The following is a 12,797-nucleotide window of genomic DNA, read 5'->3' as shown; positions in this document are numbered from 1 at the left end:
CTAGGCCCAACTGGTCCCGAGAAGGGCCCCAGAAGGCGAGTGAAAGCCGTGTGCGTGGGCCAGGGTGGCTGGTGGGGTCCTGGGGCTGCAGTGGGCACTTACACCCTCCCTCCTGCCGCTCAGAACCAGAGCATGCTCCCCTCTGGACGCCCAGATCACGTGCCAAGGGCCTGGGAATGAGGTTCCCAGGCGGAGCTGCGGGGGCTGCCCTGTGTCAGGGCCTTGGGAGCAGCCCAGCATCTCCCAGCTCCCTGCCACGGAGGCCTGGAAAGAATAACTGAGCCCTGTACCCTTTCCACTCCTGAAGAGAACCAGTGAGACTGAGCACACCCAGGGCAAAGCAGATCCTATAGCTGGTGGGCAGCCTTATTCCTGGAGTCATTCTAGACACACATGATCCTCTGCCCCCCACCCCCTGCACCTTTAGTCTCCAAAGCCTACCCTGCGAAAGCTGGGCAGATCCCAGCCCCAAATCCACATAGACACACTGCTCTGCACCACACTAAGTCTGAATCAGCTTTTATAGAAAAATAACAGTTCTCTCCAATTCTGCTGTAGGAAAACGTGCTGCCCTAGGGTCCCCACACCTCCCCACATGCCTGGGGAGAGAGGGCAGCAGCACCCAGCAGGGTGCGGCTTTGGTCACGGGGGCCGGGTATGTTCCAGATTCACTGGTGGAGGTAGGCGTCTAGCCAGATGTCACCAGACTTCTTCAGGGACCTGGGGAGGGACAGGGGCAGGGCTCCAGTGAGGTCGATCAGGTGAGTGCCCAGCCTCAGAGTGGGCAGGGACTCAGCTGGGCTGTGGGGCCGAATCCAGGCCCTGTCCTTTTACCGAGCTCTCCATGTCACCTCCCTCCTAGGCCCAAAGACAGAACACAGAGACCCAAGCCTGCCCACTCAGCCAGTCAGGCTCCTGGCAGTGTAGGGGTGCCCAACCTGCAGGGCCTTGGAGCCTGGGCTCTGTTTTCCAAGTAAGTGTCCTGCAAGCACTGGTGTGTCCAATTGTGTTCTCCCACATGCAGCTGGCCCCAGCCCCACACCCCTGCCCAGAGCTTGCCATGTTGCTATTGTGCCAAAGCCTGTCCCGAGTCTGCTGTCAGTTGCAGGTCTCTGGGTTGCCTCTGTCTCCCCAGTAGCTCCCAAACTGAGTGGTCTGTGGGGCGTCCCAAACTCTGCTGTGCCAGTTGGGGACCCAGCTCAGCCTTACCTGACAATATCCACCATGGCGGTGAGGAAGGGCTTGACCTCGTAGAGCAGGCCATGCCGGGCACACAGCGCCCGCACAAGTGGTGCCACCCTGCGATAGTTGTGCCGGGGCATCGTAGGGAAGAGGCTGCGGGGGACAGGGTGGCTTGCATGGGCTTCGGTCACTGGGCAGGGCTGCTAGGGCCTCTGCCACCCACCTGCCCCACTCACTGGTGCTCAATCTGGAAGTTGAGGTGGCCGCTGAACCAGTCCACGAAGGACGATGGCTCCACGTTGCAGGTGGCTGCCAGCTGTCAGAGTGCAGGTGTGGGTGAGAGCTGCCCCACATCGCCCCCACCTGGGCCCACCCGGCCCAGCCCAGCCCCCACCTGTGCGCTGACCCAGTCTCGGTGCTTCTCCTGGCCAACATCCCGGGGGATGTGGTTCATCTGCGTGATCCACACGAACCAGTGGCTCTCCAGGACCCTGTGGAAGCCAACGGCGCCCACGTCCCGCCTGGCTCCCCACCCCAGTGGCTCAGGAGTCACCCCTAGATGGCAGCGCCGCCCACCTTGCAGCCATCCTGTCCCTACCTGACAGCCACATAGAGCAGCAGTGCCCCTCGGACACCGTAGAAGGGGACATAGGCCAGGAGGAAGCGGGCATAGAAGCTGGCAGCCCAGAGCAAGTCCTGTGGACAGTGGTGCAGGTTGCACTGAGCAGGGTCAGGGTGCTAGACCCCGTGCAACCCTCCCTGGAGAGAACAGGTCCCCGATCACAGCCTGGGGCCGACCACAGGGACAATGGTGCCACAAGAGTATGGGCAGCTCTGCCAGGACATGGACACGGTGGCCACTCACCGCCCACTGCAGGCACAGCACCATGTACACCAGGTTCTCCACCTCGAAGTTCACCAGTGTGAGTAGTGGGGGGCCAACTGTGGGGTGCAGAGGGCACAGCATGAGCGCTGGTTGGGACCAGAGGGGGGCGACCCTCACCCACCAGGCACCTCTCCGACCCTTCTGCTGCAGGTCAAGGGGCAGGGGGCAGGTGGTGCTTCAGGGCCCGCTTGCCATGAGAGGGGCCCAGGGCTCCCTGCTTGCTGTGGGGCCAGGGTTACTGCACCCTGTGAGCGGTAGGATCCAGCCGGGCACTCACTGAGGAAGAAGTAGAGGTGCTGGCGGTGGTAGGGCAGGTATCTGCGCTTCTTCCTGCCGTACTGCGGAGACAGGTGGGGCTGTGGGTACTGCTGGGCTTGGGTTTAAGGGCAGGCTCCAGAACAGGCCCCCACCCACCTCCACGGACGATTCCCCAAGCAGGAAGACAGGTGCCAGGGTCACATCCGGGTCCTTGTGGAAGACGTTGGGCTTGGCATGGTGCTGGAAGTGGCGGAAGTTCCACCAGCGGGCCGAGAAGCCCTGTAGGGGCGGCAGTCAGGGCGAGGGACTGGGCAGCACCCACGTACCCCAGTGGCCGCCCACCTCACCTTCAGCTGCCCCATGACAAACTGCTGGGCCACCCGGTTCCAGCGTGACGTGGGGAACACAGAGGCATGGCCGAGGTCGTGCTGCAGACACCAGCTCTGGGCCTGCAGGGGCAGAGAATGGGCAGGCTGGGGGGACCTCAGTGTCCCCTCAGAGGCTCCGGCTGCCCCTTCCCCACTTAGGGGGCCTGTGAATGTCAGGGCTCGGCATCACCCCCTCTCCTGCTTCCTTCTCCGGGTACGCAGAGCGGAGACAGGTTCCAGGTAGACTCCTGTCCCCCATCCAGAACTAGTCTACTTCTCTCAACTGATCGGGGGGCAAGACACTGGGGTCTGCTCCGAGGGGCCCCCCAGCCCCAGTGGGAGGAATCCTGGAGGATGAGCCCCCTTCGGCTGCCGCACTTCCTGTCCAGCCCTGGCCATCCCTGCCATCCCTGCTCCCACTGGTGTTCTCAGGGTTAGGGCAGTGAGCTTCCCCACTCAGCAGAGCACAGCCACTTTCACTCATTAGCACCTCACCAACTCATTCAGCAAACACACCAGCACCAGGGCAGTGCTGAGTACCTGGGAGACCCCCAGGATGAGGGCAGCCAGGGTGCTGGGCACCCAGCCAGGGCCCAGCAGGTAGACGAGCAGCCAGGCCAGCACCTCCATAGCCAGGATGTGGCCCAGCATGAGTGCGAAGAAGACGGGGTCAGCCTCGAACAGCCTCATGTCCTTGGCCGTCTGGCGTAGGGCTCGGAAGTCCTCGACAAGCTGGGCCTGTGTAGCAGGGGGCCGTGATCGGGTCTGCAGGGCTGCTCACTGTCTCCCAGGGCCTTGGCCACCTCCCCCACAGCGGTCAGCCCCTAGGTCCCCCGTCCTGGGCCACCAGCACCCCTCACATTCTGAGGCCCATCCTGGCCGGGCTCCTCCGGGGCCAGCTCCCCGATCAGCAGGGGCCGCAGGAACTTGCGCACGAAGCTGAGGTCCTGGTGGAAGGCGTGGAAGGCTTCCTGGGGGATGGGAGCAAATGATCAGGAGACAGACAGGCAGGCAGACAGACAGAAAGACAAGCAGGCAGGCAGGCCAGCAGGCAGACAGACAGACAGGCAGACAGACAGATAGGCAGATAGACAGGTAGGCAGATAGGCAGACAAGGGGGCCATGGCACCCATTGGACAGCAGCAGGCCAGCTGAGTGTGACTGAGGCCAGCCCTAGCAAGCTCTCTCCAGACCCGGATCTCTCCCAGCACGGGTCTGCTCCTGACGGGGCCCAGCATATAAAATCTGGGATCCCAGGAAGACACCCCCAAAAGGCTATCCCTTCGCAGGGCTTACTCGGTGCTGCCCCAACATTTCCTGGAGCCCCACCCAGGACCGGCTCCCAAGGCCCCATTCAAGCTCTTGGGGACCTGTCAGGGACCCCCAAGAGCAGAGCTGTGCAAGGCAGGGCATGGAAGGGGGAGTCAAAGTAACGCAGCCAAGCACCCCTATGACTGTGGTATCTGTGCACAGCACACATGTGCTACTAAAAATTAAAAAGAATACAAACAGATATTTGGGTGCGATGGCATAGAGCCATAATCCCAGCATTCGGGAGGCTGAGGCAGGAGGATGACAGGCATGAGATGGGCCTGAGCAACTTAGCAAGACCCTGTCTCAAAAAAAAAAGGAGCATAAAACACATATTTTTTGGAGACAGTCATGGCCCCGTCAGGCACTGTGAGCACATTTAATCCAAATGGGTTTATCACAGGTAGAGGCACTGCCTCGACTGCCTGCTGTGAACCCACTTGGACAGCACCCTTTCTGCAGCCGCTCTGGAGCCCTCTTTCCTACCCTCACATGTGCATGGTGCAAAGCGTGGTGACTGCCGCCGCCGAGTGGCACCCAGCAGAAAGGCAGCTCATAAATGTGACTCTACGTCGTGTGTGCCTGAGTCCCTGGCCTGTTGGAGCTGTTGAAGCTGAATACATGTGCAGGGTTGTGGCGTGGCTCAGGCTAAACTGAGAACGAGGAGACACCTCAGGGAGCAAGATAGGCCACAGCTGAGGTCACCTAGAGACTTTCTCCTAGAATAGTTCTCCTTGATTAGCATTGTCTGTTGCTTGGAGGGGTCCTTGACCCCTTCCCAAGATCCTGCTCAGGTTTCCTGCATTTTCCACTCAACCCCTTCCCTGTTTGAATAAATATGGGCCACCCAGAGACATTACCTGTCTAAGCTATCAGGAGTATGAACTCTGCAGAGAATTTTTGGTCCTCCTGGAGCCCTAAAAATCATACCACTTGTCTCATTCCTTTGGGCCTTCACCGTGAACTCATTTGGGAGATTGGGGATCCAGGCACAGACCCCCATACCAGACCTGGCACTGTATGACTTCTGGCTCTTTCCCAAAGTCAAAGTGACCACAAGGAGGGAGCATTTCGCATTGATTCAGGAAATCCAGGCAGCCAAGAGTATGAAACTACAGACACAAAAGAGGACTACGGCCAAGCTTAGCAGTGCACATCTGTCATCCTAGTGCTCAGGAGATGAGGCAGGAGGATCGGCTGGAGTGTGAGGCCAGCCTGGGCTACACAGTGAGTTGAAGGCCAGCCTGAACTACATAGGAAGACCTTGTCTCAGAAAGAAAGAAAGAAAGAAAGAAAGAAAGAAAGAAAGAAAGATAGAAAGAAAGACAGACAGACAGACAGACAGACTCCAGCGCTGCACAGAGAGCGGCAGGAAGGACGGGATGATTGCCTCTGTCTGAAGCGAGCAGAGGTTCTGGGTTCCGGTTGTGTGCCTTTAGCCATTGTGCATTGTTAGAAGCTGAGGCATTTCTGGCAGCCGAACACTTATTTGGTCCATTCCTACGTGTGGCTCTTCAGCTGGCTTTGGGTGCTCCCTGCATGGGCCCAGGGCCTATGTCATGCTATCCCTGAGGGCCTAGGATGGGTGCCACAGGGCCTTCTAGGGAGACTGCCAGAGGATGAGGACACTTGTGGTTCCCCCACTAACAAGCCAGCCAGCCCCAGCGCAGGGAGACCTGCTGACTGGATGCCTGACCCTGTTGTGCACAGGCCACACACAGCATCTGGAAGGTGCGAGTGAGGAAGTGACAGGACACTGACTGGGACACGTGGCACAGTCTCAGGTAGCTGCCAGGCCTCGGGGCCCCTCGCATGGCGCCCTCTCTCCCTGACCCAGGTCAGCAGAACTGAAGCTCTCCGGCTCCCTGACAGGCAGGGCCCTGGAGATGCACCGGACAGAAGTGGGGCCACTAGATACCACCTTCTGGGGAGCTTGCTGAGAGAGGGGAGCTGGGGGCTCCTGGGGCGCAGCACCCCCACTCCCTGTGCAGCCTGAAGTTGGTCTATCGCTTCCCAAAGTAGTCAGCTGGGCCTGATCTTGAAAAGACGTATCAATCAACCGTCTCAAGCATTCGGTCAGTGGCATTCAGAACAGTCCCGCCCTTGTGCAGACAATGCTTCTGCCCAGACCTTTCCCCTGGAGACACAGCACCCATTCATCCCTGACCCTGTGGCCCCGCTGCCCTGCTGCCACAGCCCACTCCATGCCCGAGAATCCAGGGCTCTAGGGCTTCGTGTGAGTGGAGTGGGGCAGTGTCTATCCTGCAGGCTGCTGGGCGGTGTCCAAGCTCTCCTCCCTGGAGGCTGAGCCTGTGTCACCCTGGGCACAAACAACTCTGGGACAGAGTAGCTGGGGAGAGAACTGTGCAGAGCCCAGTGCCCGGCACTGCACCCCTGCCAGTGGGGTCTACAACCTGGTGACATATCCGTTTGAGGACCCAGGGGTCAGGAGAGAAGACTCAGAGAGGAACAGCCACCCATTGGATGTGGAACAGACACATGAGGGACCCTGGGCCAGAACCCACCTTCGCCTGAGCCACTGTGCTGTGCCTGAGCTGGGTCCTCTGGGGCAGGGGTGAGTCTGATGCTGATACCAGCAACCAGGACTGTGGGGACACCACATGCTCCCTAGTCAAGGCTGCACTGGTGCTGCTGGGGGCTCTGCAGCCCGACATGTGGCCAGGCCAGAGTCTCACTCTCTCCTGGCTGGAAAGGTTTCCCAGGTAGTGCCTGAGGGAGATGGGAATGAGAGCCCCAACTAAGCCCATGGGTGTGGGTGCGGGGACCGTACCCCGCCAACTCCAGCTCAGCTCAGGTGGGGCTCCGGGGTCTGGATTTTTATGGCTCCCTCCCGAAGGCACCACAGCACACCAGGCCTGGCACACAGTTTTGCAGCTCATAGTAACTAGGCCCCTGGGTGCTGGTACCACCCCTGCCAGGGATCCTAGAGGAAATTATTCTGAGTCGTTCACCAGTGGGGAAAACGAGGCCTGGAAGTAGGGGCTGGAGCCCCTCCTGGCTGCATCCTTCGCACCCTGGCCTCCCTTACCACGCTGGTGGCCAGCTGCACAGGGATCCCTGCTGCTCTACCTCTGACCTCTCCACAGGGTCCCCAAAGCTGCACTGGGGTCTCTGGGTCCCCTGCTCTGCCCTCAGCGCTCTTGTCTTTGGACAACACGGCTCAGTTGCTCTCCTGAAGAGGGTTTTCGGGGTCAGCTGGCTGTGGACTTCAGGGTCCATCAAAGCAGGGAGAGGGAACAGAGTCAGGCAGCTGTGTGGCATCAGACTGACATTAGCTCAGGCCATGCCACCTCCAGCCTCGGCTTCCTCATCTATAAAGTAGGAGTAATTCAGGGGAGGGGACCTTGAGGAAGGGCGATGAGTGAGGAGTTTGGCCAGCACCACCCCAGGCTGACAGAGGTTGCATCCACTGCCACAAAGGACGTATGGTGGAGGCAAGTGAGGCCCAACGACTGCGGCTCTGCCCACTGCTCCATCGCTTTTCCGCCCTGCTGTCCCTGCCACGCCCCACATTTCCCCGCCCTGTCCCAGAAGGTGACCACAGCTCCTTCCCACTGGATTCCCAGGGTCCCCTTGGGCTGACCTTCTCCTCCCCTCCCACTCTGTGACCCCGTGAGGACCTCACAGCCTGTGTGGCAGGCCAGTGCTAGGCCAGTCTCTCTGCCAGGTCCCGCTCGGTCTGCTCTGACCCGTTGCCTACAACTATCTGTGCCTTCATCCCTCCCTAGCAATGATCAGGTCTCATCTTACAGCCTGGTGCAGCTCGGAGCCTAGAAGCCTGACCCCACCATGGCCACGCTGGTGACCCGGGCAAACCTGGCCCAGCTCCCCGGAACTCCCACCCCTTGGCCCCAGATGTCTGAGAGGCACAGGGACTTGGGAGTTTCCAGGAGGGGGTGGCTATGTGGCCTGGACTTGGGGACTGTGACACACAATGGAGACTAGGCAGCATGACTTGCCCTGGGCTGGCCTGACCCTAGTGTGGGCAGTGGCCCTCAGTGGGCAAAGCCTGGGTCCACCCAGGCCCTCAGTCGAGGGCTGGTGACTTCCCATAGCCCAGTGGACAGCAAACCCTCCTGCTATGGATGGGCCGCCCCGCAGACGTCTGCAGGGCACTGGGCTCACTCTGGGAGCCAGCAACGTTGCTCTCTCCCTTTACAGATGAGGAAACTGAGGCGCACAGGCCTGCCCAGCCCGGGTCAAGGTCACTCAGAGTCTCCAAGGTCAGAGCAGGGGCCCAATCCCAAGGAGCAGCTTTCACCAGCAGGACCAGGACTGACACAGGGAGGTCATGCGCCTCAACTGTGGGAGGTGGGGACGCTGGGGCCTGGACAGGAAGCCAAGACTCATACACCCATTCATCAGCCCTTCCTGCACCCACGCCAACCCAGCCCACCAGGGGACACCATGAGTGAGTGCTGTCCGCACCCAGGGGGCGCCTCGTTTTAAGACCCTGTTGCTGCAGTCCTGGCTTCCGGCTGGACAAGGGGAGTGAGGCGGGCAACCGTCTGTTCGGGGCGGGGCAGGTCCTGCCCACTTCGGGTCTGGAGGCCCAGCTGCAGCCAGCCCGAGAGGGCTGGAGCTCAGGATGCCTGGGAACAGAGCTTCGTGGGCCCTGCCCCTGCTGTCCAGTAGGCAGCTGGGCCGATGGGCCACGTTCCTCCCCTGTGGGCTGCAGATTGGGCTCCGGCCCACCCGCCAGGTCTGCCAGAGCTACTGGACCCCCTCCCCCGCCTCTACCGGCCAGCTTGCCCCTGGGTGACAGTGCCTCCAAGGGCCCACTCACTACTGGCACAGGCCTTTGGGCAGCAGAGGTGAGTCACAGACATCCCTAGCTGCCCAGCCCCCGCTGGAGGGTGCGGCGTCCCTCAGGCTGAGCAGCCCATCCGTTTCTGCCCTGGGCCCCAACAAACCCGGTAGCCCTGCCTGGTTGGGACCCGGGATGCAGGCAGGGGCCAGGCTGTAGGGGGAGAGAGCTCACCTGCCCTGTGTGGCTGCGCCAGGGACCCCGGGCTCACCCCGCCCACACCACCACCAGCGCCCAGGCGGGGTGCAGAGTCCTCACCGTGGCATCCTCCGCCCCGTGGTGGCCGATGAGGCGGCTGCCGCCTGGGTGCCGCTCTGCCCACTGGCTGATGTCGTAGACGCGGCGCTCGATGACCAGCCACTTGTCGCCGGGCAGGCTGTGCGCGCGGATCTGCTCCCAGCGGAAGGTGGGCAGCAGTGCCCCCCGGGCCCGGGTGGGCCCCCCGACGCCACCCATGGCCGCGCGCTCGGCTCCAGCCAGGCAGCCAGGTCCCCGCTCAGGTCGCCGGGGCTGCCGGTGCTCTTGAGCTGCTGCCCGCGTGAACGCGCCTCCCAGCCGGCTCCCGCCTTCTGCCGCGCCCGCCGCGCCCCATTGGCCGCTGCGTGCCCCTCCCGCAGCCCCCAGCCCCAGCCCCCAGCTCGCGGCCGCAGGGGAGGGGTGGCGACAACACTGCGCCGCCCCCAGGGCCACAAATCAGGTCGGGTGAGGTCCCTGGTGCAGGCCAGAGCCTCGGGTTTCTTGCTGGGTGCCTGGGGGTGAGGGGTGGGAGCGCGGGGTGGACACACACGACACAAAACCGTCTGGGGTGACTGTGTGGCCCTCAGTAGCCCCCAAGGCCCGGTCCTCTGGGGATGGAGATGGGGGGCTTTGGGAAGGGGTAGGGAGTACTTGGAGCCCAGGAGCGCAGAACTGCTCTGTTTGATAGAGGGCGGAGTCTGGGGAGCCCTCAGGGCCCCTCTCTTGCAAGCCTGTGTGAAGCCACTGCCTGGACCCCCTGGACACCACTTCTACAAGTTAGGGCTCCACTGCACCGAGGGCAGGGTGGATTGGCCAGTGTGGTCACCTCAGCACCCGTGAGTCCAGCCCCAGAGGACCAAGGGTCAGGCTGGCGGTATGGGGCAGTCATTTGAGTAACCCCGCAGGCGGCCTGAGGGTGCGTGTCTAGCACCCAAGCACAGTACTTCTTTGCCAGCACTTGGTTTTGGTGTAGTACTATGCCGGACAGCACTGTCACCCACCCGCTGACCCAGGCCTGGGGACACCAAGCCCTCCGTGGTAAAGGTGCCTGAGTGGAATCTGCTGAGTGTTCCCACAGGTAACCCAAAGGCTAAGGCCACTGGTGCTGTGCAGTAGCTCAGAGGGTAGTGTCCCTGAAGTTCATGTGTTTTGGCTGGATGCAGCGGGGCTGGCAGACCACGCCTCAGAGGAGCAGGGGGAGGACGAGCCGGGCAGGAGCTGCAGGCTCGTGTGGTGGCTCACAGATGGCAGCAGCCAGGCAGCCCGGGTCACCACATCCTCCTGAGTCCAGGCCGGTACCAAGCAGGAGGAGATGCCTGTTGCTGTTTGGAATTTTCTGGAATGTCTTCCCAACACATCTCAGTGGCAGCTGATGAATCCTGGACACACAGACGGAGGCCTGGACAGATTCCACTGGAGATAAGCCGAGGCCAAGGCCGCACCAGGCCACCCTCTCCCACGCCCAGGAGGATGATGGCAGTGGGACACTCCCACAGCTTCCCACACACAGCAGCTGCCACAGGGAGCCTTAGGTCTTCAGGGGTTGGCAGCTGAGGACTTGGACACCCCATGGTTCCCAGGAGGTGTCAGGGGGACCAGGCTCCAGAAGGACACCCTTGACATTCTGAGTTATCACCAAGCTGTCAAGCACAAGGGACAGGGGCCAGCTGTGGGGCATGGGGGGCACTGAGGGCTGGGAGCCCCTGCCCTGTCCCCACCATTCTCCTCCTGTGGGACACAGAGCTTCACTGTCCCTGCAGATGCCCTGGGGGCTGAGAGGTGTTGGCATGTTGTCAGCAGTGAGTGGCCATACTGGACAACCCACCAGCAGCCCCGGGGACAAGTTAGGAAGGACAGAATCCTGAGCCCACTGGAGACAGCAGCCACAGGGCTCAGACCCTGCCAGTACAGTGGTGCACATCTGCAATCCCAGTACTTGGGAGACTGAGGCAGGAGGAAGGCAAGTTTGAGGCCAGCCTGGGCAACTTAGGGAGAGCTTCTGTCAAAAGAAGAAAAGCAGCTGGGCGTAGCTCCATAGTGAGCTCCAAGGGAACCTGATGGAGAGGGGAGAGGTGGGAAGGGGCCAGCCCAGGCCTCTATCCACAAGCAGACATTCTGGGTAGGCGGCAGCTGAGTGGGGTTCAGCCCTCAATCGCAGGCCTGGCTAGTGTCCTGGGCTCTCCTGGGGGGGCAGGGTGCTGTGGGAAAGCAGTTTCCTCAGACACCGAGTAAGACGTCACCAGTAACCGCCCAGGCCACAGAGCAAGCCCTGGTCAGGATTGCACTGCTAGAAATAGCACCAAGCAGTGGGTGCTGGCAGGGGCATAGACATCAGGAGGAAGCCAGCATGGCCTCCAGAGACTCACAGACGGCCTCGAGAATCACTCAGGCCTGATGGTATCTTGTGATCCCAACTAGAGAGGATGAGGCAGTAGGACTGTGAGATGAAGGCCAGCCTGGACTACAGCAAGACCTTGCCCCCCAAAATAAAACAAAACCATGTATCCAGCCATCTCATTTCCGAGTACTGACCCAAAAATCACAGCAGGGTCTCAAAGGGACACCACCACACACAGGGCAACTGAGAGCCAGGAGGTGGGGCCCATCCATACCACCCACAACATGAGTGCAGAGTACTATGAAGCAAGTCCTGACCCACAGAAGCAGAGGGCAGGGCAGGGTCACTGGGGACCAAGGGAGGGGGCCTGATTCACAGGAGCCAAGCTCAGTGTTGAGGTGAAGGGTTCCCAGGGAGCACAGCGGCACACGAAGGTGGCCAAGGCTGGCTGAGGTGCGCACCCTTAAGGGCCTGCTTACATGGGCAGGGGGTCACGACCTCATCTCAAGAAAATAATTAAGGTGGCAATTTTTAACAATTAAAATTGGAAGTTTAGTTTTTTTAAATTCCAATGGGGAAAATGTCATCTTTTAAAAAATAAAAGTTTATTAGATCATAAAAAATAAAATAAAATTTCAAAGACTGTGTAACTCAATCTTTGAACTCCTGGATGAGAAAATTAGGCCAGGCATGGTGGCTCCCACCTGTCATCCCAGAACTTGGAGAGGCAGAGGCAGGAGGATTACTACAAAATTGAGGCTGGCCTGGGGTAAACAGCAAGACTCTGTCTTAAAACGAAAACAAAAGAACTAACAAAAAGAAAGCAAGTTAGACGAAAGTGGAGAGACTGTCTGGGCAGGTCGTGAGGGATGAGGAGTCAGGAGGGCATGTGGCCTCTTCCTCAGGGGGGGGGGGTCAGGGCCAGCTCTCCTGCCTCTGTGCCTCATTGCCTGGTTCTTTGTGGGACCCGGATAAGGTCCTGGTGCACTTAGGGCCAGCTCTGGATGGAGGTAGCCCCAGGGGACATGGTGACAGAAGGCCTGGCCAGCAGTGACCTCAGGGTAGAAAGATGGGGAGTTGGGGAGGAGGCCCGAGGTCAACCCAAGCAGACTCCACCCTGTACAAGAACCTACCACCTTTCAGACCTAGCCACCCGCCCCCACCTACCCCTGCCCATGCTGAGTCCCCAACAAGCCTGGCTTCCACAGCCACACCTGCAGGCTGACAATGTGTGAGCCACCACCTTGTCCTGCCTGACCCAGCAGCCTCACAAATGCAGCCGACTGCGCGTCCCAGCAAGGGGCCACAATGCCCCCTTCACAACCACAGCTGCCCCTGTGCACCAGCCTTGAGGGGCACCCGAAGACCCACGTAGCGCCTACGTGTGGC

General features: G+C 60.7%; 1 protein-coding gene across 2 annotated transcripts; it reads right to left on the bottom strand.

The window, feature by feature from the left end:
* Positions 1-503: 503 nt before the first annotated feature.
* Positions 504-9,417, bottom strand: Fads3 (fatty acid desaturase 3). Of its 2 annotated transcripts, XM_023563408.2 has the most exons (13): positions 9,092-9,225; positions 6,531-6,735; positions 3,555-3,665; positions 3,235-3,432; positions 2,674-2,775; positions 2,483-2,605; positions 2,346-2,406; positions 2,048-2,124; positions 1,781-1,878; positions 1,577-1,673; positions 1,419-1,498; positions 1,210-1,335; positions 504-720 (listed from the first exon to the last, which is right to left on the bottom strand). In XM_023563408.2, the coding sequence occupies exons 1-13, from the start codon at positions 9,097-9,099 to the stop codon at positions 669-671; spliced, it is 1,338 nt and encodes a 445-aa protein (XP_023419176.1). In that variant the 5' UTR covers positions 9,100-9,225; the 3' UTR covers positions 504-668. The 2 variants fall into 2 exon arrangements, with proteins under 2 accessions (XP_023419176.1, XP_003465917.2); XM_003465869.5 differs by lacking the exon at positions 6,531-6,735 and having other exon boundaries at positions 9,092-9,417.
* Between the last annotated feature and the right edge of the window lie 3,380 nt (positions 9,418-12,797).

The sequence above is a fragment of the Cavia porcellus genome, unplaced genomic scaffold (assembly GCF_034190915.1).
Source record: "Cavia porcellus strain 051 isolate PalLab524CR breed Dunkin Hartley unplaced genomic scaffold, mCavPor4.1 scaffold_17, whole genome shotgun sequence".
In the NCBI taxonomy this organism is placed as follows: Eukaryota; Metazoa; Chordata; class Mammalia; order Rodentia; family Caviidae; genus Cavia; species Cavia porcellus.
This window is presented reverse-complemented; position numbering and strand designations above follow the sequence as displayed.

Excerpts from the sequence above, each read along its gene's own strand:
- Fads3 (XM_023563408.2), bottom strand. Across the intron at positions 3,433-3,554 it reads GCCAGGATGGGCCTCAGAAT|GCCCAGCTTGTCGAGGACTT; the intron begins GTGAGGGGTGCT and ends CCTGCTACACAG. Across the intron at positions 1,336-1,418 it reads AACTTCCAGATTGAGCACCA|CCTCTTCCCTACGATGCCCC; the intron begins GTGAGTGGGGCA and ends TGTCCCCCGCAG.